General features: G+C 40.0%; 1 protein-coding gene across 1 annotated transcript in view; it reads left to right on the top strand.

Moving 5' to 3' along the window:
• The window catches only part of nell2a (neural EGFL like 2a), a 101,009-nt gene that overhangs the window by 18,680 nt on the left and 56,644 nt on the right, over window positions 1-25,685 (top strand). Inside the window, exons 6-12 of the mRNA XM_032588831.1 lie at window positions 2,328-2,400; window positions 2,931-3,013; window positions 4,594-4,722; window positions 7,631-7,733; window positions 12,686-12,777; window positions 15,275-15,380; window positions 17,938-18,066. Coding sequence (XP_032444722.1) covers window positions 2,328-2,400; window positions 2,931-3,013; window positions 4,594-4,722; window positions 7,631-7,733; window positions 12,686-12,777; window positions 15,275-15,380; window positions 17,938-18,066 — 715 coding nt within the window. The remainder of the gene's footprint in view (window positions 1-2,327; window positions 2,401-2,930; window positions 3,014-4,593; window positions 4,723-7,630; window positions 7,734-12,685; window positions 12,778-15,274; window positions 15,381-17,937; window positions 18,067-25,685) is intronic.

The following is a 25,685-nucleotide window of genomic DNA, read 5'->3' as shown; positions in this document are numbered from 1 at the left end:
TCACAGACAGGAAAAGCTGACTAATATTTAGAATAGAAGGCAAGACTGAATAAGTTGTCAATTTCATTTTCATTTCATTTCAGTAGTGCAGAATTTCATGGTCTAGTTCTTTTGTTATTAAAAATCAAAGTTTTATCAGGACCATGCACGCCTTGTGAGAGCCCTTGAGATCAGTATATCTCCCCACAGATGGCGTCTTTTTACATAAGTTTAGAAAGTGGTTGATTGCAATTGCATCCCCACGTTGCTCCTCCTCCTCTTAAACAAGTGTCCAAGTTAAACGAGCAGATGAACAGTTACGAAGAATTAAAATTACAGCAATCGTAATACTCAGGGGGCTGGGGGATTTTCTTCTTAGGTTAATTGTTCTTTTACACTTTAAATAGCTAAAACAGTTAAATATTCCTCATTTCCTCTCCGTATGCTTAACGTAAGTTTTCATTTACTGTTAGTGCTCAGTGGAATATCCCAGGCGGTTGATTTTTTTTATACGTCTGTTCATTTATTAGACACCTGACAGCTCTTTTCCTTTCTCCAATGCGCCAGCCCTCCCAAAATGATCCAATAAAATGTGACAGATTTCATATAAATCCACCCGGTTACTAAACCTCACTCACAAATTTGTCACATTAGTTGGTTAAACGCTTCACTGTGACTCTACTACATATTTTGTCGTTCGAGGAAGAATTCACCACAGCGGCTGGAGGTTATGAAATTTGCACCGTGGCCACAACAAATGCACTTTTTTCGTGGTTTCATGACAATTTTGATCCACTATCTCCTTCTGGTTTTTTTATTTATTTATTTTTTTCATTTTTAGCGCTCGCTCGTGAAAAAGTGCCGCGTCATTTCGGCTGGATTTTAAATTTACGGCCAGCAAATTGAAGTGGCAAGACAATTTAAAAAACAATTTCTCCTAAGTTGTGCTGCTCCACTTCTGTAAGGGTAATAAACGCTCTCGAGGAGTGTACTGGGCCAGGTTGCCATGGCAACTGAGTATCTGTGTTTAGATGTGTACGTTTAAGGGGTGGCTGGTGTTTGGACAGAGAACAAAAGGCTATCAGTTTGGGTCTTGTGCATCACGCCGAGTCTGAACCCAATGTTCATGCTTGTGAGAAAACACCATACAAAACGATCGATTTCACACACACACTAATTTCCCCATGATGTTTTTTTTTAACCTAACTTCCTCCTGGTCTCCATATATGAGATGACTCAACAGCCTTGGTAAGGCTCAGACTAATAAATATGTTTTTGCTCACTCTCAGATTCACTGCCTTTTCCCTCTTTTAGCTTGTTTAATTCCAGAGATCCGTTCAGTAAACAGGTTTTTATTGAGTCATGGCTGACTTAATGTTTTTTTTTTTTTCTTCTTTTGCACCTTGTTTCTTTAGCTGAAGTTAAGTGATTTTATTTTCATGCACCTATTTAAGATTTCAACAGTTTAGCAATCGTTTTTGCAAGGTTAATGCTTGGATTTTATGTGAAAGACCTACAAAAGATGCATAAATGTGAAGTGGGGGGGGGGGGGTGAACAGATTTAAAAACAAAAAAATAATTCCATCTATGAAATGTACGGTATGCATTTGACATCAGCTCTGCTGCCTCAAGACTTTCGAGAACCGTCTCCTGAAGCAGTTACATCTGCGAGTCTTTTAGGTTATGCCTCTTTCAGCTTGGCACACTCAGAGTCTGAAGTTTTTGCCCTTTCCTCTTCAAAATAACCCAAGCTTAGTCAGACTGGATGAATAGTGTCTGGATATTTTCCTTCCAGGCTACAGATCTTCTGTGGCCTCTTAACTTAACAGGCTTTGTTCCAGAACTGCACTGAATTATGCACTGAGGTTAGCTACTCAGCTATACGCCCTGCTAGCCAGCCTGCAGTTATTTGTTTTGCTAAAACAGATGCTAACTTTCACAAATACTTGTTTTTAAACAGTGTTACCTTAAAAAGAGTAATAACTAGAATTTTTTGGAAGTTTTAAACAGCTAAGTCAACCTCATTTATAATAAATCCAGGGAGTTTGCCTTTATGTAGCCATCAAGCGCAGATAGCTAACAGCGCAAAAAAAATGGGGTGATAGGAAGGCTACTCTATAAACCCAGAAAAAGCTCTCTGGTAGGTCAATAAAGGGGATTTAAACTCCACGAACATCAGTGACGAAAGCTTTTGACGGTGATAATATCATGAAACCATAAACTGGCCCATGCCTGCTTAGAAAACTCTGTCAGGTTCTTAGCATTAACCTATGTTATCTCATTTTTATAGTCTCTCTGTTCACCGAAAGCTTCACTAATGAGGACACTACTTATATGTCTGTATGCAGGGAGTGATGCAGGATGTAGAGATCCTGGTGATGCCGCAGGGATACATCTCACAGTGTCCAGATCTGAACAGAAGTAAGTCTTTCTCAACTTGTTTTAGAAAATTAATTTTATTAGGAGAACAACTAATTTAATTTACACTTAGTGAGACTTGATTGTTCTATTATTTTCTGGTTTAAACCTTGGTACCTGTTGTATAAAACTTTGCTAATGTTTTTTGTCTCTTCAATGGTTCCAACTGCTATCAAGAGACAAAGAGAAACTTGTCTCTTCAGCTGGTTTACGCTCTGTGAAACTACAAAATGCACCAGAAGATAATACATTTAGGGTATTCTCATTCTGCACTAATATCCACATACGTATAATTTACATATCACGTTGAAATTGCTTTTCACGGTGGATCTGTGTTGCTTGTTCTTTTAAATTTGTTTACACGGTTCAGGTGTTTTATTCAAATAAACTTCTTTTCCATATTAAGAAGCTTTCAGATAGAAATAGAAGAAAGTTCTTTATTCCTGCTTTGTGATTATTTAGTGAAAGAAAGTACAGTTAATGTATTTGAATACATGGTCTAAAATTGTTCTGCGTTGTATTTTGTGACCCAGCATGTCCAACCTGCAACGACTTCCATGGACTTGTGCAGAAAATCATGGAGCTGCAGGACATCCTGGCGAAAACATCAAGCAAGGTAATGTGACGCGTTTCTGCTTGACATTTAATCCTGCTGGAAAAGATGAGCATATAGTCTTTTAACAAAACGAGTATATTAAAAGGTGTGAATTAAAGTGTTGCAACTGCAAAAAAAAAGAAAATATCAACTTGTGAATGTTCTTCTATCACTGGAAAAGACTGTTAGAGATATAACAGTCTTTTCTGCTGCCTCTGTTAGAGATATAACAGTCTTTTCCAGAGCTTCTTATTGAAGTAGTTTGATTTCTGATGCAAATACTGATGAGCAGATTTATGAAGGTAATTGCAAATGCTACTTTTGTAGGCAAACCTAAGCTTTCACATATTTTTAATTCTCAATTTAGTTGCAAAAACATCAGCTCTGACGCCGATGGCCACATTTAACTGGCCTGCTGCTCACAGTTGTGTATATCTCGGTATATTACAGCCACAGCTAAAAGCTATGCATTCTCAAAAACCAGAGCTTTTTGAATCATGCCAATTGCACAAACAAATACCATCTGTCTAAAGCCGGTTGATAATTATGGGGCAGGGAAACAAAAACAAAAGAAAAAAACCAAACCTGCCTGAAGTTGTTTTGCCTCGCCCAAAAAAAATCAAAAACATGTCAGAAAATGTAGAATTCTTCTGGTGCTACGGTGAAAAATAACTTGATATTTCTATTAAAATATTTTCTCTTTAAGTGGTCTTTAAAATTGTGATCGCTTTTTGAAAGAGAGAGAATACAACTGTTATTATTGTGCAGCAGATGCTCCAACAGCAACGGTCGATAAACAGATGTTAAATAAATTAAGGATAGAGACGATCCATCAGACTTACACAACCCTGATAATGAGACAAGGGACTCTGGTGAGAGGGAGGTGAGGCAGTGAGAGTCAGGAGGTGAGCAGGCAAACCGCTGCAGTAAAAACCAAAGAACCTTCACTTACATGAAATCAACCGAAAATAATTATATACAATATTTATGGCATATTTGTATAGTCTACATCACTAAATGTGTTTATTCGTCACATTTTTGACTCTTTTTTAAAAAAAAAAGAAGTTAAATAATTTATTATTTCCAGATGAGTACATCACTGGAAAGCCTTTAACAATCTGCGGTTTCACTTTCTGATGTAAAGATACCATTCTGAGGTCTTTAGTCAGACAAGTCTTTTTAAAGTTCCGAGGAGCTGGATCTCTCTGTTAATTAAAAATGCAAAAAAAAAAAAAAAAAGTTAAGAAAACTATCAATGATCACTTCACTGCACCTGATGTATTTGCGGCTTTAAGAAGAATTGCCAAAAAAAAAAACAAGCAGCAAGTTGCTTTCACATAGCTATATTCATACAGTTAAATCTGCTTAGTAAATCCTGCTCAGAAATAAAGTAAATGTCCGGCCGGTGCAAAGCTGTTGCCAAAAAACCAAAAAACAAAACGAGGAGATTGCGCCGCCTCCCTCCCTCTGTGCGCGAAAGGTGTCAGAAGCGCCAATTTCTCCGTGCGGATATAGAAACAGACTGAATCTGACTGGAATCCTCCTTTCTTGGCTCGTAACGTTTTGTTTTTCCCCCCCTGTTTTCCGGGCGGGGCGAGCAGCTGTCCAGGGCCGAGGAGAAGATGAACGGGCTGGACGGCTGCTATTGTGAAAGAACCTGCAGCGTCAAGGGGGTCGTCTACAGGGAGGACGAGGGCTGGACAGATGGCTGCAGGAACTGCACGTGCACGGTGGGACTTCACACTTTGACGTGTGTGCGCGTGAGGGGGAGAGAGAAAGGCTACAATTTCATCTCCCTGTGTGTAAAAGAATGAATATAATCAAAAATTATTTGCTTATTACGGCCGCTTCTTATGTTTACGAATGTCTGAGTGAGTAATCAAATAAGCACTGTAATTATGTGCGAGAGCATGAGGTTTGTGTGTGTGGGAACATGCATTTTTAATCATGTCTGTATTGCTGTTGTCTGAGCACACGGCTCAGTTATCCATATGTGACGCACACATGTTCACTGCTATAATTGTACGAGTTAGCTTTTTACGTTTATGTTTGATTGAGTTCGCAAATGTCGAGCTGGGTAGACGATTGGATGTTGAATTGCAGCAAATTGCTGTCATCATTTTTTTTTTTTTTTTTTAGTACATTATGAGATTTTCTAACCCCAGAGAAATGAAACGGCTTCCCATGGTGCTCCACGCTGAACACAAACAACTCCGCTTTGGATTATTATACTCCCAGGCATTTACATTGCCATATAAAAAGTGTAAAGAATTATAAATGACTGGAGATATTGGGCCGGTTCCGCATCAGCGAGCAGATTTCACCGTTTGTCAGCGCGCTCAGTTTTGAAACATGACTCTCACCGAGGAGCTGCTGAACTGCTCGATCCAGCCAATCAGATACCTTCACGCACCGCTAGCCAACATGCAATGAGAGAGAAAAGAAACCAGAGGAAAGAAATCACATATCTCTTAATGTGCTGCACCTAATTGCTCCTGACAGATGATAATTACCATCAGGGATTTGTTCAACCCACTCAGCCAATGGAATAGCTACATTCGTTATAGGGACGCTGTTTTTGCCGTTACCCGGCTGCAATTAAGGAATTAGATGGGATGCGCTCCTTACCTTATGTGCAGCAATTAGATGTGACCTTTAAAATTCAAAGGTGAGGCATTAAGATGTTATCAATTATGTGGATCAGGTTCATAGATGTTGCTGTCACAGAGCTCTCAGCCGTGAAAACGATGTTAATTACCGTACAGGCACAGCAGCCAGAAAGTAGACGCCACCGGAATGTGTTGCATGCGCTGAGAAAATATGGCTTTCACAAACCAGTTACTTATTTATTTATTTTTTTAATCTAAAGTGTGCATATCGTGCTGAACTCTGGTGTTCAAAAGAATCAAGGGTTCGGGCTTTGTTGTAAAACTTTAAAATGGCTGTCCTACTTTATTCCGTTGCTAATCCAACAATAGGAGCCAGTTCTTTACTGGTCCTGTGCAATAACTGGGTTTGAGAACCAGCTTGGAGACCCACCGTTACGTCACTTAAAATGTCTCATCAGGTAAATGTTTGATCCTCTCTCTGTTATATGCTGATCTTTGTGTGGAGGACTCCATCGCAGTGGAACAGTTTAACAACCCAATTCACATTATCTCTGTATTCCTGCTAAGAGATGTTCAAATACCAATTTATTTAGGTTAGTTAAAACAGCAGGCTGAACGCCACTGCAGACCTGGTTTAAGGACGTGTGGGATTCATCAAAGCAACCAGGTTGTTTTGAATTACTCATGCTGTTCTTATGAATGGGTCTGGGAATAGCATTGTGCAGCTGTTTGCAAGCCATTAACCCACATGTATCAAAATAACTCATGGAAAATAGGAAGCTGTGAGCTCTTGTAATTCCAGTGCCAATTTGATATTTTGCTAATGTTAAAGTTGAGCAGTTTTACCTCAAATCTGGTCGATTAAAGTGAGCAAAGTTGTTGTAAGCGCAGCAACTTTTTGATTGGTTAGAACCCTCCTCCATGTCCTTTATGCCGTCAGTTCCTTCCTCACTTCAGAGTTGGTTCTAAGTTGATAATTGTTTCACTTTTTGCCACATTTCACCAAAACCTTCTCTGTATTTTATCGGGATCTCATGTGGAAAAGTTCAGCACAAAGTACTGTAGTTCATAATTGTGAAGTAGGCAAAGCAATTGCTATCTCGTTCTAAGAACTTTTCACACACTGCAAAAACATAGAATCATACTAAATGTTTTTGGTCTGGTTTCTAGAGCAATTATCTTTTTACACTTGAAATAAGACTTATAAGTAACTTTCCAGAGAAATACGGGAACTAGTATTAGGTTAATAAATCCTTAATATTGATGAAAAAGTTCTAGTTATTTCACTGATAATAACTGGCAGATTATTATTAGTGAAATAATCTGCCAGTGGAACAAGATCAAGTTCAATTTGGAGTTAAAATGTCTTGTTCAACTGGCACTTATTACTACGGTAGTACTTTTTCATCATTATTATTAGCTTGAACCAATCTCCTATTTGTTTCTGAAAAGTCACTTGGTATTGTCCTATTTCAAGTGCACTAAGATACTTTCACTAGAACCAAAAATATTTGGCAAGATTTGATGTTTTTGTGATGTTAAATAAAAACCCTGTGCATTGATGTAATTTACCCTGATAAACTTAAATGAAATCTGTACTAATTTCCCCCAGAAGTCAGTTAGAGTTCACCATTTTGTAATTTAATCAAAAAAAAAAGGCTCCTGTGCTTGGTTTGTAGCTAGCTACAACACACATATGGAAGAAGGTTCTCTCTTCAAGCGAAGTCAAACCAAAAGCCACGAGTTGAATATTTTTGCTCCCATTCAAAACGCTATGTGTGGGCAAAGAGCAACATTGCACGTCACCCTGTAGCAACCATCCGTACGGTGAGATATGGTAGTGGCAGCATCATTCTGTTAGGATGCTCTTCCACAGCAGGAACAAGGAAGCAGCTTAGAGAGGATGCAACCAGGCAGGGCTTGCACACTTGTGCGCAGCGCCGTATATTTTAAGAAGTCGAGAGAGGGTGGCGGGGGCTGTGGTTGTTTGGTCACTGTTCAAACAACCTGATTTTTGTGTCTCCTGCAGAACGGCACGGTGCAATGCGAGGCCATCTCCTGCCCTCCCCCTCAGTGCCCGGCAGGCACGGCTCCTGCCTACGTGAAGGGAGCCTGCTGCAAGGAGTGCCTGCGTAAGTGGAGTACTCTTAACCTCTGCACCTTCCTACACTTACGAAAGCATGGACGTTATAGCTCAGGCACACACGCACGCACACACTCCAGATCAGAGCGGCGCAACCTCCACAAGCAGATCCAGAGAGCAAACATAACGCCTCCACCAGGGCTGCGTGACAATTGACCGGGGCTCCGCCGTGTTGCTTAGCTACATCCTAACACGTCCCTCGAGATGAGTCCGTCCTTTTGGCATATACACGGACCAATCAATTATTCACAAGCTGGCTTCAAAACACAGATGGCCAGCAGTCACATAGACGTGAGCCAGTGAATCTGGGATCGCTGCGTGCGATGAAAAGTACTTCCTATTTGTGGTGTGACACGCAGCCGCTTTGAGAAAAGTGAAGAGGAGCGAAGTGTTAAATGTTAAAGGCCCAAAATGAGGCGCACGCTTGGCAGCGTCTCCGTAAATGTCCATTTTTTAACTTTTAGCGCTCATGCGTTCTGGCTGGGGGGATAAATAATTCTGTTTCATCACGTTGCTACAAAGAGGGTCGGGGTTTTTATTTTTTTTCCAAAAGTCTTTGAGCTGAGCAATGAACTCTTATTAGCCTCTTCACAGCAGCAGTCTGCATCTCATATTCTCTCAATTCCACCCTCATTACAAATGGATTTCAGTGGATATTATCCTTTCACACCATGGAATAGTTTTTCTAAATAAAAAAAATAAATGTCTTTGAAAAATGGTAGAAAAAAACGGCCACTGTCTGGATCATTGTCCAGCTTACATGTTGTTTATACAGTCTAATCACCTTACTCTGAGGTTTGTAATTACTTATAGTCTAATTCTTAGCCCTACATATAAGATCAGACATCATATAAAAATATAATAATACAGAATGTATGGTTGCATAGTATTTCTTTGCAGATTTGACTTCACACGTAGTACCAGCCGACTTCCTTTCAGAGCTCGCTCCTCACTAACTCCCACGTTCTTCTGCTGTTGCTCTCCGGCTTCGTTTGCATTCGTGACATAAGACGAGGTTCAGCTCTGTCAGAAAAGGAAACCGTTATTCTCAGGGAAGAATAGGCGATACTACCTTAACATTTTTTATCTCATTGAGCGGCATTTCACAACAGTTGCAACCCATCACATTTTAAAATGTCCAAACAGCAAATATAAGATTTTTGGTAAACTAATTAAAGTTTATCGTTAATTTGGCTAGATGCGTAACTCTCATCACAAGGTGTCCGCATGTCTTTAAAGTCTTAAATTTGTGTGGCAAAAATGAAGGCCTTAATATGTCTTAAATTCCTAAATGAAAATGTAAACTGGCCTTAAATTTGTTCATAGTAGGTCTTAAATTCTGCTATGGTGGGACTACTTGATGTAGTTTTTTTTTTCTCGCGGGACTTTTCTGTCAGACAAACGTTTGAGTCGCACACAGACATCTTCATCGCATTCTGTGCATTTTGTGAGGCGGTTGAGGTAACTCTTACTAGCTCCTAATATACATTTGCCCTAGCTAGCTAACTTTTTGCCTCTGTCATGGGCAAGTATAAATTTGGCTGGACAACATAAATTTTTGCCACTGGCTGACTAATGCTGCCAACCCATACAAGACGAGATGCAAAAAATAAACAAAAACTTTTAACCTGACCACTATGGGGCATTAAGGCTGTATGCAGTGTGAGTTCACAGTTATTGGTATGCCTGATTGCAATCCAGGAAGTTCCATTACCCATATTTACACTTTTATGGTCTTAAACTTGATTCATGATGGCATTAAAAAGGTTTTTTTTTTCTTAAATTTGAGTTGCTCAAACCTTTAGATACCCTGTATGCCAGTGGCAAGCTTAACTCTGCCTGTTCCAGGGTTTGTTAAATAAAAACCTTTGTAGTGCTGTGAAGAAGTATCAGGTCACCTGCTCTTGATGGCGGGTTCAAATACTCGTGCATGAAACCAAATTCCTTCTCTGTTGTCTTTGCTGAGTCAGAAGTATGCTCCCTGTCATATTTGTTCTGTTTGCTTTTTTATATCCACCTTAAAATCACCTTACAAATTTTAATACCTAACAAAGTTAACCTGAGAAAAAACAAAACAAAAAGCAGTTTTCAGATGATGAGCTCATTATCATGGTGAAAAAGCAACCTGAAACTACCTGGCTGTCTGAAAAAGTGATTTCCCCCCTTTGTCTTGGAAAGCTGAGTTCAATCCTTGACTGATGCCAGATCTTTAGAAACAAGACGTCACTTAAGCAGAACGACACGGATTGGGCTGAAAGCAACAAATGTCCTGATGTAAAGAAATCCGTGAACAGATGAGAAACAAAGCCATTGACATCTGTTGGTGGGGAAAGGATTACAAAGCCATTTCTAAGTGATTGGAACAAAGTAAACCACTTTGGCAGCCATTACTCATTGCCAGTATTACTCCAAGACCACACAGACAACTACAGGAGCTCAAGAAAGAAAATCACTACAAAACACTAGAGGGTCGGTTTTGTGTTGATTATTCAAAAGCACGAAGCAGACGTGCAAAAATGTTATTCACCAAAGGATTCTAAGGTGAAACCCACTGTTGTTGCTGATCTCCAAGAAGTTTTGGAAAATAGGACTTGAACTTTTGCCGTCTCTCATGGATCCTTAAATTTAGATTTTTATCAGAAAATCTGGCTGATAGTTTTTGACTACAAGTCTGAGCATACTCAAGTTATAAAGCAGGACAATAATCCAAAACATCAATATTATTATCAATAAAAATAACAAACACACAAAAAAAAAGAACAAAGTGAAAGTTTTGGAGTGGGCTAGTCAAAGGCTGGGGTAAGTCCTATTGAGATGCTCTGTCGTGACCTTAAACTGGCTAGGGCGACTTGAAAACACTGCCCCTCCCGACAAAAGCAGAAGATATCTGTCTGTAAGGTGTAGGCTGCTACAGTTGTCAATAAACACAACATATTTAATACCATATTTATATATAAGACAAAATGTAAAGAAAATGTTTCTTTTTTTAGCACTTTGCTTTGAACGTCATAAATTTTAACTACTAGCATTTCAGCTGCTTTCATTTGTCTGAGCACAGTATTCAGGGCAGGTCATATGATATAGACTGGCAAGGTGCTGCAACATCCAATACACTCTCTCTTTCAGAATAAACTTCCTTGTGAAATGTGAAAAGAGAAAAAAGACCACTCAGATTGCTGAATCCTTAGTTGATCAAGATTTAATGTAAATGGCGTGTGATAAGGATTTCCAGGTTCTGCACACAGAAATATTCTTTCTGGTTGAAGGGCTAAACCAGAAAGCCAGAAAGCCCCAGTATTTTCTTCTTCATAAAGAAGAAAATACTGTTGCAGAATGTGTCTATTCCTTTGTGGATTTGACTTTACTCGTTGTTCAAGTGGACTTCATTTCAGAACTCGCTTGTCACAAACTCCCACACACTTATGCTGCTGCTCTCCAGCTTCCTTTGCGAGAGCGCTACAAGATCAGATTCAGGTCAGAAAGGAAGCCATTAGTCCCGGCTTCTGAGCATCTTGTCTCAGCATCATTTTGGGGGGTTGGTAGACTTTAACCCTAAATCTGTCTGCAGTAAGGTTTCTCTAACATAAACACGTTGCTCTTAAAACCCAACACTCCTGAGCTCACTTATCTCAACCAGGTCCACGCAGCTAATGATGAGGCATGCTGCGGATTTTGAAAGAACAGCCCCACATATTTCTCCTCAACAAAGACATGATTCGTCCTCCAAATTAAAGCCTTATCTCATTTTACTCGCCTAGCAGGGGAGAGGTTTGCACTTTGCTTGTCTTTTTTCTTTTTCAATTGCCTGCCAAGCACAGTGCTTGAGAAGCCGTCCACCGCTCCGTGATGGTACCCGACCGGTGGTGTCAATCATCCCTGCCCCTCGCATCAACCGGAACCTGTCTGACCCCCAGCGCATCATCAAGCCGGGGCTCTTTCTACCCACGTCGTTGTTTTGCAGCGCCCCCGCCCTCATCGGCCTCTTTCATTATTTAAAACAGATTCTCATTAAGGCGGCGCCGGGAAGTGCTTTCTCTCTCAACACATTAACTATGTCATCACTTCTTCTCTCGCAGTTCTTAATTGGGTTTAACATGCTTGATTTGGTCTGACTCTCATTTACCTGAGGCTTTAAAAAGCATAAAGGAGCTTCTGATGATAAGAACAAATATGTGAGCCATGTTAAACAGCTCTGGCTTCAGTGTTGGGAAATTTGGGGAGAAATGCAAAACGTAAGAAAAAATAAAGCCTAACTTTTCCCTAGTTGTTATTTGTAGTTTCGGTCACCAAACCGTTATGCTAGGGTTTTACCAAAAATCAGATTAGGGATTTTTTCATGTTAATCCCCAGGAACAAACACAATACTTTCTATCAATTAAAATGTTATTCAACCTCAGGCCTCAGTTTTAAATCCGGGAACTTTGTCCCATCTCAGCTAATTTAACACAAAACAAAATGAATTCAGATATTTCAGTCTTTTGGTGCATAGACTGTATTAGTTCCAGTGGATGCGTTGGACGTGTTGGAGCATTACCTTAAGCTATTTACAGACAAGGCACATATCTTATTCTTTAAGCTGTTTATTTATCCATTTTGACTGTTCCTGTCCAGTTGTGGGGTTAGCGGGAAACTAGCTTTGCTGTTTCTGTTGAGCTCAGATTGTCTTAAAGTTTTGTTTTTTCGGTTGTTTGCTCTGGTCTATGAAGCAGTGAAAACATGCTTGTGCAGAATAATTCAAGCTGTTCTTTACCTAAAAAAAAACTTAGGTAATGTAACGAAATATTTTGTGCTAGCTCACATCGTCTTGTTGACATGCCGTACGTAGGAAAAAAGGCAGATCGTTATCTTAACTATGACATCAAAAAATGTGAAGTTGGGCTTTGTTTACTTATATAGTGCGTCTTCTTCAGTTTGCGTGTGTGTGTGTGTTTCTCCCACCAGCTGTCTGCTTGTTCGGTGGAAGAGAGTTGGTGGAGGGAGATCAGAAGGCTGTGCGCGACTCTTCTGGCAGGTGCCTGCTGTTTGAATGTCGGGTAAGTCAAGTCAGCACATACACTCAGAAACAAGCGCTGCACCCGGTTTAGTGAAGAGAATTGAATCAAAATCCTCCCCTGAAAGAAAATTGGGCCATAACTCAGGTAGTAGCTATTACACTATTGATGTCTGTGTCACAGTGTACAGTATGCTGTCTGATTAAATGCTTATTTGATATCTAAAGTGGTCTAGCTTTACAAAATTCGGGCTTACCAAGCTGCTTTTTCTGCTTGAGCTAATTTTGCTGGCCTTCTTTGTCCTTTTCTAAGCACTGCAATGTGCTGCTTCACTTAACTGTGATCTTCTTTCTTTAGCTACAGACATCAGCATTCACTCTAAAGTGAAGTGGAATCCCTCTAAACCCCTCACTGCTCAGAATCTTTACATTTGAACACACCAGAAACATTTACTCAGCCGCATTTAGCTCCTAGAGACACAAAGTAAAGAAAGAAGTCAGAACACTGGGTCACTTGTGTAAAACAAAACAAAAAAAGCAGAGTCCAAATCTAAAATGACTGGTTTGGTTTTTATATAGAACACATTTGCACATACCTCCGTTGCTGTTAGTAGTTTTATTATATCCTTCATTAATCCAGGTAAAAGTCTTAATAGATATTAAAATATTGATTTCAAGGGAGAACTGGTCCCTTTTGCACCAAAATATGCTAAAAATCAAATACAATATTGACAAGAGTTCCCACATTCTTATAAGATTTTGCCATCTTAGTTTTGGCCATTTGAATAATTTTAATTTTAGTAACTTTTACCCTCTGGAAATATCTTTTCTTTTTTCTACGCATTTAGCAAAACGTTAAGTTGGGCAAAGCTGAAGCGAACATCCAAAGTCAACTGGAAAAAATTCAGTGAAACATTGATGTAAGCCAACATCATTGTTTCATTTGAATAAAATTTAAATTTGAAGTTCGATAACTTATCACAAAGGGTGTTTGTGTCAAAAATGAAGAACAATTTTAGTTCTCCATATTAGGAGCCCTGAAGATCTCCTTGGATACTGGCAGAAAAGGAGAAAAGGAACCCAACATGATTGGTCCACTTTATTCAAACTGATAAGTAATGTGAAACCAACATGCAGCAATTGCAGAAAACATCATTTCATTTAGTCTGTTTGCAAAAATAGTGTCAAATGAATCAAACAACAACTAAAAATCAAATGTGTTAGAAAATAATCAGACCAAGGCAATTTAGCCCAACTGCACATATTCCTTGTGTGTTTTTTTAAAATTGTCTGTCATATATGTGTTGGAAGCTCCCCTACCTTTACCGTGATGAAAAATTGCTCCAAATTCACATATCTACTTCAGCAGTGTTGTGTCTTGCAGTAGACAAGAAGCTCAGCTGAGCTCTGCTGCTCTGCGGTGCATCTGTCATCGACTGTAGCCATGTTTTAAAGCTAGTCATCAGACACAATGTTGACTCAAATTAGTTCTATTAAGTAATTATTCAAAATGTTTAACTTTTGTCCGCCTGCTGCACCAGATGGGTGCATTGCTCACTTTTGGGAGTACTTCACTTGATGGCATTTCACCAGACAGGCTCAATCACTCACAGAAAAGTGATCTGAAGTTTTAATCACCCGTCTGCGCCATAACAAACCAACTGATTCCTGGGATCCAATGAACCGCTGGAATGAGCCGTTCCAGACAGCTGTCTGGCTCGCTTGCTCGCACCCCACCTGGCCCATCTGTAGTCCCCGTAAAAATGACTGGCAGCCCCCCGGCAGATCAAAGAAGTGGGGAAAGGGAGGGCTGTCAGTCAGCCCACCGCTGCAAACTTCTCCAGGCTCCCCCTGACAGCTGCTTGTCATGCCTCTGATCTTCTGTCTGCCTGCTGGCTGAAAAAGATGGCGGAGGTTTTTAGGGTGGTTGGCGAGAAGTACCGCTAGCAAGGAAACTTTTTTTTTGTTGTTGTTTAGGCTTTTTGAGGAAAAGTTTAGCAGAATTTCACACAGGACTACGATGAGATGAATTCATAAAACATCAGCTTTTACCAGGAGACCATTTTAAGATGAAGCAAAACGTTTGTTTGATTGAGATGTTTGATTGTTGTCATCCTAGCCATCTCAGAATTTTAATGAGTCCAAATTAGCATCAATGGAACGCGCACAGATTAGATCATTAGGGAAGCTGGCTACAGGCATGTGGGGAAAAGATAACCTCTAATCAGTTTCACACACTGACTAAATGCAGCCTTAATCCAAATGTTTGATTCACCATTTGTTTCCTTTAATAAAGACACACTATTTTTTTTTCTCACCTCCAAAGATAGATTTGGGGGGGGAAAAAAATCTCTGAGAGGCCAATCCATAATTGGACTGTAATGAACGTAGGAGGAAGAGGGAGAGCGGAACATTGGAAAAGGAAACACAATAGATGAATAATTACCTACATAATTATCCTCAGGACCTGAGAAAATGAAGGAGGATAGCAGAGTTCACCCCAGAAGTAGCTCATGGGAATTTTGATGTGCCCTTCACAGGAGCAAAGCATGCATCGAGTCGTCCCCACCGATCCCTGTCCTGAACTCAGCTGCCCGGAGTCGGAGCAAGTCACTTTGAGCAGCAGATGCTGTAAAGTCTGCAGAGGTATTGAAGATTTGTCATGCTGTAAATGTTTTACCCAGCCCATTATTCTGCAACACTCATTGCACATTATAGAGTATGTCCAGGTGTTACAGATGTGTCTGTGATGCTAACCAGATAGACCAGGCCAGTTTCATTGTTAAGTGTCATCTACATTTGTAGGCGTGCCTGGGAAAGATGTATTGAAACACATTTAAAAAAATCCTACATAAAAAAAAATTGGGAACATTTATTTATTAAGGAAAGACTCCCATATCAGAAAATAAGAAAAATCAAAGTCACAATTATAGTATATACACCCTGACAATTACGCTAGAGTTCACACTTTTAATCTTTTTCAATGTGTCAGTCAACTTTAAATCAGTGAACCACAACTTCCTGTTTACTTCTAGTACAAATATGACATTATGCTGTACAAGGAGCTGGAAAGAGAGGTAAAAAGTCTCCATAGCAACTATGTGTGTACTACCCTGTTTGTGTGGGATAACAAAAATGCCTTTTTTTGGCCACCATCATAAACACAAAAATGTGGAGTTACCTACATTGTTCTCTCTTTAATTGCAATTAAGCTGTGTTCTAGTTTCATTTGGCAAAAATGACCTCATGCCTGTTGATGCAATGAAGCTGTAACTCATCCAGCATCCAAGCCTTTAACAACTAGGCTTGTTAAAGTGCATTGCACCATGGGATCTTTGAAATGTGAAAGACTCAGCCTCTAAACTAAAGTTTTTGTTAATAAATCTTTGGACTACCCACATGACAGAGATTAAAATCCATCCTCCTTGGATTAGGGTTAGGGTCCTGGGGCCTTAAAGGCCCCAGATGTAAATCCTGCAGAAAACCTTTGGAATGAGCTAAAAGACATCAAGATGTCATAAGAGGCGTCCAAGGATTCTTGGTAATTTAGTGAGAGTTTGCAAACAGGAATGTCCAGAGATTTCTCTCTGGATGCTGCAGCCTTAAAAAAAATTTATAAGAGAAGACTGCTATTGGTCAGATGTAGTGACGTTCGGTGAGGTTCATACCTGGCGAGGCACTGACTTAATCATAATCAGATTTATAAATATAGACCCCCTGCATGTTATTGTTTACATAAGAAAATTTCGCGCATATAGACAACGCTGGAGGGCAAAAAGACTATTCTTATACGTCATGCATGGCCGTAGAATAATTCCGTTACCTCAATCAAACTTGGACATGTAGACATTATTAATTTCGTGCTGTGCTGCACAGCAAAGGGAAAAATCGTTACAGTACAACTCAAAGCCACATCTTTCTCGCTCTTTGTATCAGCGCAGCTACGCGCAGAATCGTTGCTATAGCAACTGACAACAACGCCACAAAGAAAAAAACAACACTTAAATATTTCCCACACAAAGAGCAGAACATTCAGTCTGTTGCAGAAGTATGGTTTTAGGCTTAATGTTTATTTTGCGATCATTAATAAGTGATTGATGTAGTAAGAGGAGAAAACTATAAATATATCGCTGCACTTGACTGCATGGCTAGCTCCATGGCTAGCTTGCCGGTACTGTCTCTTACTCTGCAGTTGTGGAGTCACAATGTCTGGGATCGTGAGCGCCCCCTGCCAGGAGGCAAGAGAACTGCCTGCCTCACCTCGAATCTGTTCTCTGCCGTTTCTGATCGCTCCTCAGCACAGGAAACATGTTACACACACAGTTGGTGACAAAAAACACTGTACATTGTGTACATAAGCAAATTATGGAAAATCAGTTCATACATTAAATGTTTTTTTAGCCATTTTATTGACGACCTACAGACAGGAGGAACATGCTCTCATCGAGTGGCAGCCAGTGCAGTTAGTGAGAGGTTGATGAATCCCAGGTGAGGCTCAGCTCGCTGCTGCCTCACCGGCTTCGCTTCCAAGCATTTGAATGGGAAAATGCAAAAATTCAGCGATTTTGAAGAAAAAATAATTAGAATTGGTTAAGCTAAATGAAAAATAGATACTTTATAGTACAAACCACAGGGTGAAAATAGAAATATAAATTATTTTATCATTATATATTATTTTTCACCTGCCTCACCTGCCTCCCCTGACCGAACATCACTGATCAGATGTATAAACCGTCATTGTGGCAGCAGTGGCTTCAGTAAAACGTAGCTTTTACAATTCTTTACCAGGTTTGCAACTAAGTATGGAGGAAGCTATAGATGAAAATACAAATAGCCAAAATATTGCTAAAGGTGCCATCATCAGTCATTTTCTATTAGGTAATGTGTTGTTATCTAATAGAAAATTAGGTAACAATTGAGATATAACATCAGTGTAAAATGTAAATATTAAGCGTTTATATGATCTTTAATATTGATTACTTTTTCTGGTGAAAACTGACATGTAGAAAATACAAATTTTTAACATTTTCTTTAGTGTCTAGAGCAACTACTAGTATTTTTGCCTAAATATGCCAGTAAGAGACTCAACAGTTGAAACACCACGAAGCAAAGTATAAATAATCCTGAAACCAAACCTTTCCTCCACCCCCTCCTCCTGTCTCCTCTGTGGGTTTCAACCTTTGTGGATGCGCGCCTGCTGCAGGTCATGACTTCTGCTCAGAGGGCCACGGCTGCATGGAGCACTCCGACTGCGTGAACCTGGAGGCAGGAGACTGCTGCGTCTGTAAGGACGGCTTCCGCCCACTGCGCGATGATAACGCCTACTGTGAAGGTACGACGGGGCTCTGAATAACAACACCCCGACTTTAAGCCGAAGTTAGTTTGCCCTACACAAGAGGGCATTCGGGCTTTCTTTCTTCTGGTTTGTGTTAATGTGCGTGAGTCGCATTCGAAAAGGTCGTATGAATAAATAAAAAAAAATAGAAGAAAAGAGTGCCCTCTGGGAAGAAGGTGGCATTGTGAAACTAATGTTATTTTTACACCCAGATTTACAGAGCAGTCCCGGCTCAGGATAACCCTGTGTATCATCCATGACAGCAGACAAATATAACAGCGTGGGTGACATTGAAATAAGAAGGTGGAAAATTGAAGTGAGTTAGTGAGGAGGATGTGTGTATTGTGGCTTACAAAGTGTTCAAGACACTAAAACTTTTCCGCAATTCCTGATATTAGAGTCAAAAGCTTAGCTGCGTTTTATTTTTAAAGTAGTGTATAATTGTGAGGTGGAAGAAAAATGATTCAAGCAGTTGTAATGTAATGGGTTTGGTGTCTTTACCCTTTTCCACATTCCAAGTTGCACTTGCAACAATGTGTCACAAATATTAATTTGTGACACTTATTTGTCATCTTGCAGAGATCGCATCATTGTCAGCATAAGCAGTAGTGCATGTTTACTGCATTTGTTTGCTGGTCATATAAAGAATGTACATAAGAAGCAGTTTTGAAGATGAAGTACTTGAAGAATGTAAAAGACTTTAAGTACTTATACGGCCAACGATACAAAGCTACGGAAAGCGTGGAAAAGAGGCGAAGAAGCATGTGCAAGTAGGTTAGGGTGGGCGGAGAGATGTTTCAAGTGTGATGTGTGATGAAAGGGGATTGGCAAGAATGTAAGGAAAGGTGTAGAAGACAGTAGTGAGACCATGATGCAGTGAAGTTCAGAGACAGTACCAAGGAGGAGGAAGAGCTGAAGGTCGCAGAGGTCAAGATGTTGAAGTTCTCCTGGAGTGTGACGAGGATGGATAGGATGAGGAACGGGTACATCAGAGGGACAGCTCACAGTAGATGTTTTGGAGATGAAGTCAGAGAGGCCAGAGTGAGACTTGGACAGACTTGGACATGTTCAGGAAAGAAACAGTAGATGGATTTCCATTACAAATGCGCGTAGAGCTTTTTCGATTTAATATCGACAAAACACAGTTTGAAAATGGTGCTGTTCCCATTAAATAAGAAACACAATTAAAATCAAATGTGAAGAAGTCTGCTGACCTGAGTTTTTATCAGTCATCAGAGGAGACAGCAGCGTCTCGATCAGGCATTTTATAATGACAAGCTCCTTATACTTGGGAGCGGCTACTTGTGCAGCTTTTTGGGAAAACTGAAGTTAGCGATTGTACACGGAAACCAGTGCCTACGTATAAGTGCATTGCTGCTGTACACAAACTGGCGTGATGCGAAAAAAAAAAAAAAGAGTTTCCATTGCGGTTTTGCGAAATACTCAAATTTGAATATGGCTGAGAAATGACCTCATCCGTGCGCAAAATCCTTTTTGGACCAGTTATTTGTAATTCCAGTTTGCGCAGTTCTATGGTCAATGAAAACACAGCTACTAATTAAATCAGCAGAAGGATGAAGAGGTCGAAACCACCAGGCAGGAGTTCCAGAAAGGAGATTTATGGATTTATGGATGTGGTGAAAGAGGACATGAAGTTAGTTGGTGTGAGAGTATGGAAGGCGTAGGACTAAAAGCTAAAAGAGAAGAAGAAGAAGAAGGTAGGAATATGCAGCCTTGTATTGTAAAAATTAGACTTTTCTCTGATTGCCTTTTAAATTACCCAGCTGAAAATAATAATAATAACAACAACAAAAAAAACTCCTCTACCCCTTAATGAACAGGTCACTTGCTGTTGATGGCGGGTTCAAATACTCGTGCATGAAACCGAATTCCTCCTCTGTCGTCTTTGCTGAGTCTTACCTGCTACATCATTAAAGATAATAACTTTATCACCATGCTCTCCTGCAGTAGAGAATGTAGTAGCTGCTATCCTTGTGCGTCTCGAGCATTAATGAGCGAACGAGGCTTCTTCAAAGTAACTCTCATTTTTCCTCTCCTGACCCTGAGAGCTGCCCTGTCGATACACAGCCTGCTTGATCTTCTCTTTTCGTGGTGTATGCTGTTATGGAGCATCTGTTAGCGGGCGAACGTCTCTGCCTGTTTTGTTAGCAGCATTTCAGACCCTCCCTGTCGGATCTGCTCTGTCAGCTCTATCAAGATGAGGCTCGTGCATTAATCAAGCCGTAGAGGGATTTTGCTGGTATCGTGCGGATGCTAAACCTAAGATGCAGTGGTTCGGAGGTTCAGCCAATCACATTATTTTACTGATGGGACTATTTTCCCAGGTGGTTTGCTTTAGGGAATCTGCTTTGGCACAAAACTATCTGATGTAAATGTACAGGAAGAAAACCTGTAGGTGTTAGAGTTTTAATCAGACAGAAAATGAACGCATAATTAATCGTAACAGTGCGTAGCCATGGTCGCACTGAAAACATCGTTTACTCTGAGTCAAGATAATTAATATTACCATTAGGTACGTATTCCTTTGAGATAAATGTGATATGTTAATTACAAGAGCTAGTCAATACATCATTCTTTATAAGTCATTCAGGTTTTCAGATATAGACAAATATATTTGTTTTACATGTTCATTTGTCAGCCCAGACTGACTAAAGAGATATGAATTCATTTTTAGCAGCATATGTGGACTGCAGCCGTGTCTTTTTTGCATTTGGCAACTTTTATGGTTTTATTAACTGGATGTTGTTGACATCTACGGGTCTGACATTGTTTCAAAGCCAACAAGCCATGGTGAGCAAAGCTCAGAAAGTCTAATAAAAGACTTACTGAGTCATCGATCTCCCGTTTTTATTTTATTTTTTTTATATCTGTGATATATCTTCACCTTTAGGAAGACGTTGAACTCTCGGCATGTCTTTGAACTTGTCTCTTTTATTTACTTCAGCGCAGGTCACGGTTTTTTAACAAATTCTGTAGCTTTCTGTGTACTTCTAAATCTGCTTCTTAGTCGGATCTTTTCGGGCTTGCTACCGCCTGTAGTGGCTTGGGGGTGGTAACACAACTAATACAATTACATTACTAAATCAGAATAGCACAAAGTCTTTATTATTTGCTATTAATTCCGGCATTAGTGGCACCGTAAAAGATAAATTATAAAACACCATATTTTTTCATTTCCTTAAGGATGTAGAGCTAATTAAATGACATATTGTTATTGTAACAGATCTACTGTATGTGTCCTATTGTAAACTGACGCAATATTTCTGAAAATAAAGGATCAGACAATCAGATATTGTGATGCTAATATGTTAGTTTTTAGCTGAATGAGGTTTTAGATTGAGCTAATCAAAATCTTGATGTAAATCTAAGTAGGAGACTGTTCTGATCTAAGATAAACTTCTAATGCTCTCTGTGGTTAGCTGGTGTCTCAAGCCTTGGCTCTGCAATACTTTCCAGACTGAGAGTTGTTAAGGGAGGGAGTTATGTATTTACTTGATTGTGCTAGTTACTTGATTGTGCTAAGAATTGGATTTATGTGCATGGAAAATACATAAAATATGTATTTTTATTTTATGTATTTTCCATGCACATAAATCAATTTCTTAGCACAATCAAGTAACTCTGTAACCTTCAGTTGTTATGAAAATGCTAGGTATATCAAAAGGAACTTAAAGGAAATTGGACTTTGCATCATAGCTGAATCTTTTTAAGAACGTCCTTTCCAACACTCTCCCTTCAGCACATCATCACAACAGTGCTTCGCCACGATGCTGTTTACAACCGATTTTAGGATTGCTGTAGTTTGTATTAGGAGCTCAGCAGATGTGCGGTTCCACCAGGTGATTGCTAATTGTTGCTACCGCTAGTCTGGAGGAGCTCGGCTGGAGACTGCAGCTCCAAGGAGCTGCTTTGGGGGAATAGGCAGCACATTGTATGAGCAGGTTTTAAGGCATCCCTGAATGGTTCCTCGAACATGTATGAATGTATCAAAGCAACACTCCAGCATTGGTTTTGATAACGGAATAACATTATAGCATGATATAAAGCTCCAAAAAGTTGATTTTGCATAATATCTCCCACCTCCTTTAAAACATTTCTTTAGATTATGGCAGGATCTGGTGTTTTTTCTTTTTTGGCTACTTCATGTTATTTCCCTTTTTTTCTACTGGTCTGGTAGTAATCAGGCCTCAGTCTGGCTAAAACATTTAAATACTGTCCAAATACTGGTTAATTTTGACTAATTCATCAAGGGGAAGATTACTTTTTTCACAAAGAACTAACCTGTTTTGGATAGCCCCCCCCCCAAATAGGTGAATTCATCTGTTGTACTTATTCAGGGTGAATTTGTCCAATATCAAAATTTGTTCAATTATCTATTAATATGTATACGTGTGAAAATAGAAAAATCTGTAAGCAGGCAAATGACTTTTCACAGCACCGTATTTGTTTGAAAATACACCTGATTCAGTGTTTCTGTGTTTGTTTGTGTCTTCTTCCTCTATGCTGAACTTGGTTTTGCTGGAGGTTTCTTTCTGCTAAAGGGAACTTGCTCTTCTTCTCTTGTTGCTAAAGGCTTGTTACAGATGAAAGCGAGTAGTAAAGTGAAGATTCAGTAATGTTTTCTTTTTTTATACAATCACTTGATTCTGCCTGATTTGAGTTATATTGGAATAAATTGGGTTGAATCAAAAGGATTTTGAGTGAACTGGGTTTTGTGCTATATAAATAAACTTAGCTTGAGAACGTCGTATCAGAAAAGGCAGTCTCATTTGTTACATGTCCAGTAGATCTCTCCAAATCCACTGAAAGCCCTCAGAAAATGTGCATGTTTTCTTTTTCCTTTCATTCCTGCCTTTCCTTGAACATTTTTCCGTGGTTCCTTGTTGTTGAAATAAGGACGGAGGAGCCCGTCTCATTACCTGTGGGAAAGTAAGTACGAGCAAGTAGACCTGTGCCTCCAACATCAACACTTCAGATCCGGACTATTCATCTCAAGAGCAGCCTGGCTGCCTCTACAAAATTGGATTGCAGTGTTTGTGGTGAGCCTTTGCATCAGAGACTTCACAGAGAATCCTGAAATTGACTCAATTTGCTGATGGAGTTCTTTCAAAAGCAATTGATTTTTTTTTGTCTCTCTCTGTAACTCACTTGCTCAATGATGGGGTGTGTGTGTGTGTGTGTGTGTGTGTGTCCTGTGAGGAGAATAAAAGGTGTCTTGTCAAAATCATTGAGAATCCTGCAGGTGGAAGAGCAAAATGCTTCTTCTGCTGTAATTGATAAACTGTTTTGTGGCTGCAAGAGATTCACAAAAAGATGAGTAATATGGTCTGCTTTCAATTCTGGAGTTGCAGCGATGGCGATGTCTGCGAGATGAGCCGGAAAGGTCCAACTCGGAGGCAATTATCAGTATCGCACGGTGCGGTGCAGAGATATTATGGAGCAGTAAGACAAAGAAGGCACCCGGATGGTCGTGTTTTATGTACACACGCAAACACGCGCGCTCACAACACCGTCAGACGGGAACACAATCATCACAGAAAGCCGAGACAGATACTACCTCTTTAAAACCTTCCTGGGTCAGAGATGTGCTCAAAATAGCTGATGAGATCACTTCTGTGTAAATTTTTCATAGACACAGCAGTAGGGAACACTCAGGGGGATACTGGCCCTGCCTTTGTGTAGCTCTGTGCATGCGTGTGTGTGTGTGTGTGTGTGCAGGTGCACGTTTGTGTTCTCGTACAGCAAAAAAGAGCCCGGTTTTTCCGCTCCATACCATTTCATTTTGAGGATGCAGTTAGACTGAAGGCTTATTCTACTCTGCGCTTCTGCAAGCGTTTGGGACAAAATTAGGCAGGGAAGCGAGCAGCAGAGAAGTGACAGACTGTGTGATTGTTTGTAAATTGAACCATCAGTGTGGTTCAACGTGTTGAGATAATACCATTATTCATCTCCGCATTGTTGAGGACCGCGAGCGGAGACATCTCCCATTGTTGTTTTGGTTTCGAAATGCCCTACTTTAGAGTATCCCTGTCAGAAATGCTCATAAGTGCCCGCTTGTTTTTACTGCGCTCATGCAGGAAATGTGAAATATGAATACAATGCTCTGCAAAATGGATAAAAATGAATTATTTTGATTCACAGCATATTTAGGGTGGGGTATTTTTCAAGGCAAACAGTCTTGATATTGGGTGTAAGCAGCATAATGTGCCACACATTGAAATTGAAGTCACAAAAATGCATGTATGCGTTGTAAAATGTCTGATTTTGTAATGCACAAAAAAGCTAGTTTATTAGAGGGGGGGAAAAAAGTCAGAAACTTAAGTAAGCTGGTTGCAAAACTGTGTTCATCCGGACTGTGATGAAGAACTTTTTGGTACAATTTCACTTTTCTTAAGTTTGCATCCTTCTTCCACTACAGTGAGTCTGATTAACCTGATTATGGTTGAGCTGTCCTAGCGGAGAAAGGTGATCTACCATTAGTCTTCTACTTTCTCTTATCATAACTATATGCTCTGTCTGTGTTGGCTTAAACATAAAAATACTTTTTTTAAATTATATGAGCGTAAATAAGGATGTAGAGAGTGCGAATAATTAGGCATTCCGATGGGAAAGGTCATAAATACAAACCCAAACCCGGATATCTAGTTCAATAGCAATAACAACTGCGAGGCAGGGAGTTTGTGTTATCACCTGAAAGCCTTGACTGCTTTGTGCACGGTGTGCGGGTCTGTTTGTGTATGTGCAGAGACAAGTCCAATTGCTGCTGTTTTCTTTTAAATGTCACAAGGTGGCAGCAGGTTAATTGGCAGCGTCTGAAGCGCTCAGTTCCCCCTGCAAACCTCAATCACTGCCAGGATGAGTCTGGAGCCGCTGGGCTTCCCACCTGCTAGAGGTCTGACTGGTTGGGTTTTCACCTCTGTGACCCAACTTAAATGTCACCCAACAAAAACACTCTTTCCTTCCTCCGTCTGCACGGTGTCGTCTGCTGCAAATAACCAGCGTCCCACAAATACCACGAGGCTGGTTCTGTTTGCACACTGGATCATTTGTTTTTGCGTTAGGCTCTGGCTCAGCTTTATTTAGTTTAAATATAAACACCTGCAACCCATGTGTAGACCTCTGTTCTTTATTTGAGAATGTGGGGTTAGCTTTGGAAATAAACTTTTACCACAGCAGGACCAAAGCTTCAGATGCACCCATCTGTTTCTCTCTGAGTGATACTGATAGTTGGTTTTGTTTGAGATCCGACCTGCCAGTTGAGAGAGGAAAAGATGAGAGAGAAACAAGGCTGGCCCAAAGTTTCACAGCCGCTAGCATAATCCATCAACTTTGGTTTCAGAGGTCTGGCAAGAGGAAAGTGAAAGACGCCTAACTTTGGTCGTATTCGTGTTGTGTTGCACCGCTCTTTTTGAACCTGTTTGGATTTCCAGACCTATGACATACACCAAGTGCAGAAGTTTTAGGTCTGAAAATCACAATTGCAAAAATAAATATAAAGGAAACCTTAAGTCACAGTCCACAAAGGTCGATCAGCCCTATGTTACTAAGGCTGAGCCGGCTTCTTTTCCTGAACGTTGTTCTGTCTGTGTCGCCTC

Source organism: Xiphophorus hellerii, chromosome 2 (genome assembly GCF_003331165.1).
Source record: "Xiphophorus hellerii strain 12219 chromosome 2, Xiphophorus_hellerii-4.1, whole genome shotgun sequence".
In the NCBI taxonomy this organism is placed as follows: Eukaryota; Metazoa; Chordata; class Actinopteri; order Cyprinodontiformes; family Poeciliidae; genus Xiphophorus; species Xiphophorus hellerii.
This window is presented reverse-complemented; position numbering and strand designations above follow the sequence as displayed.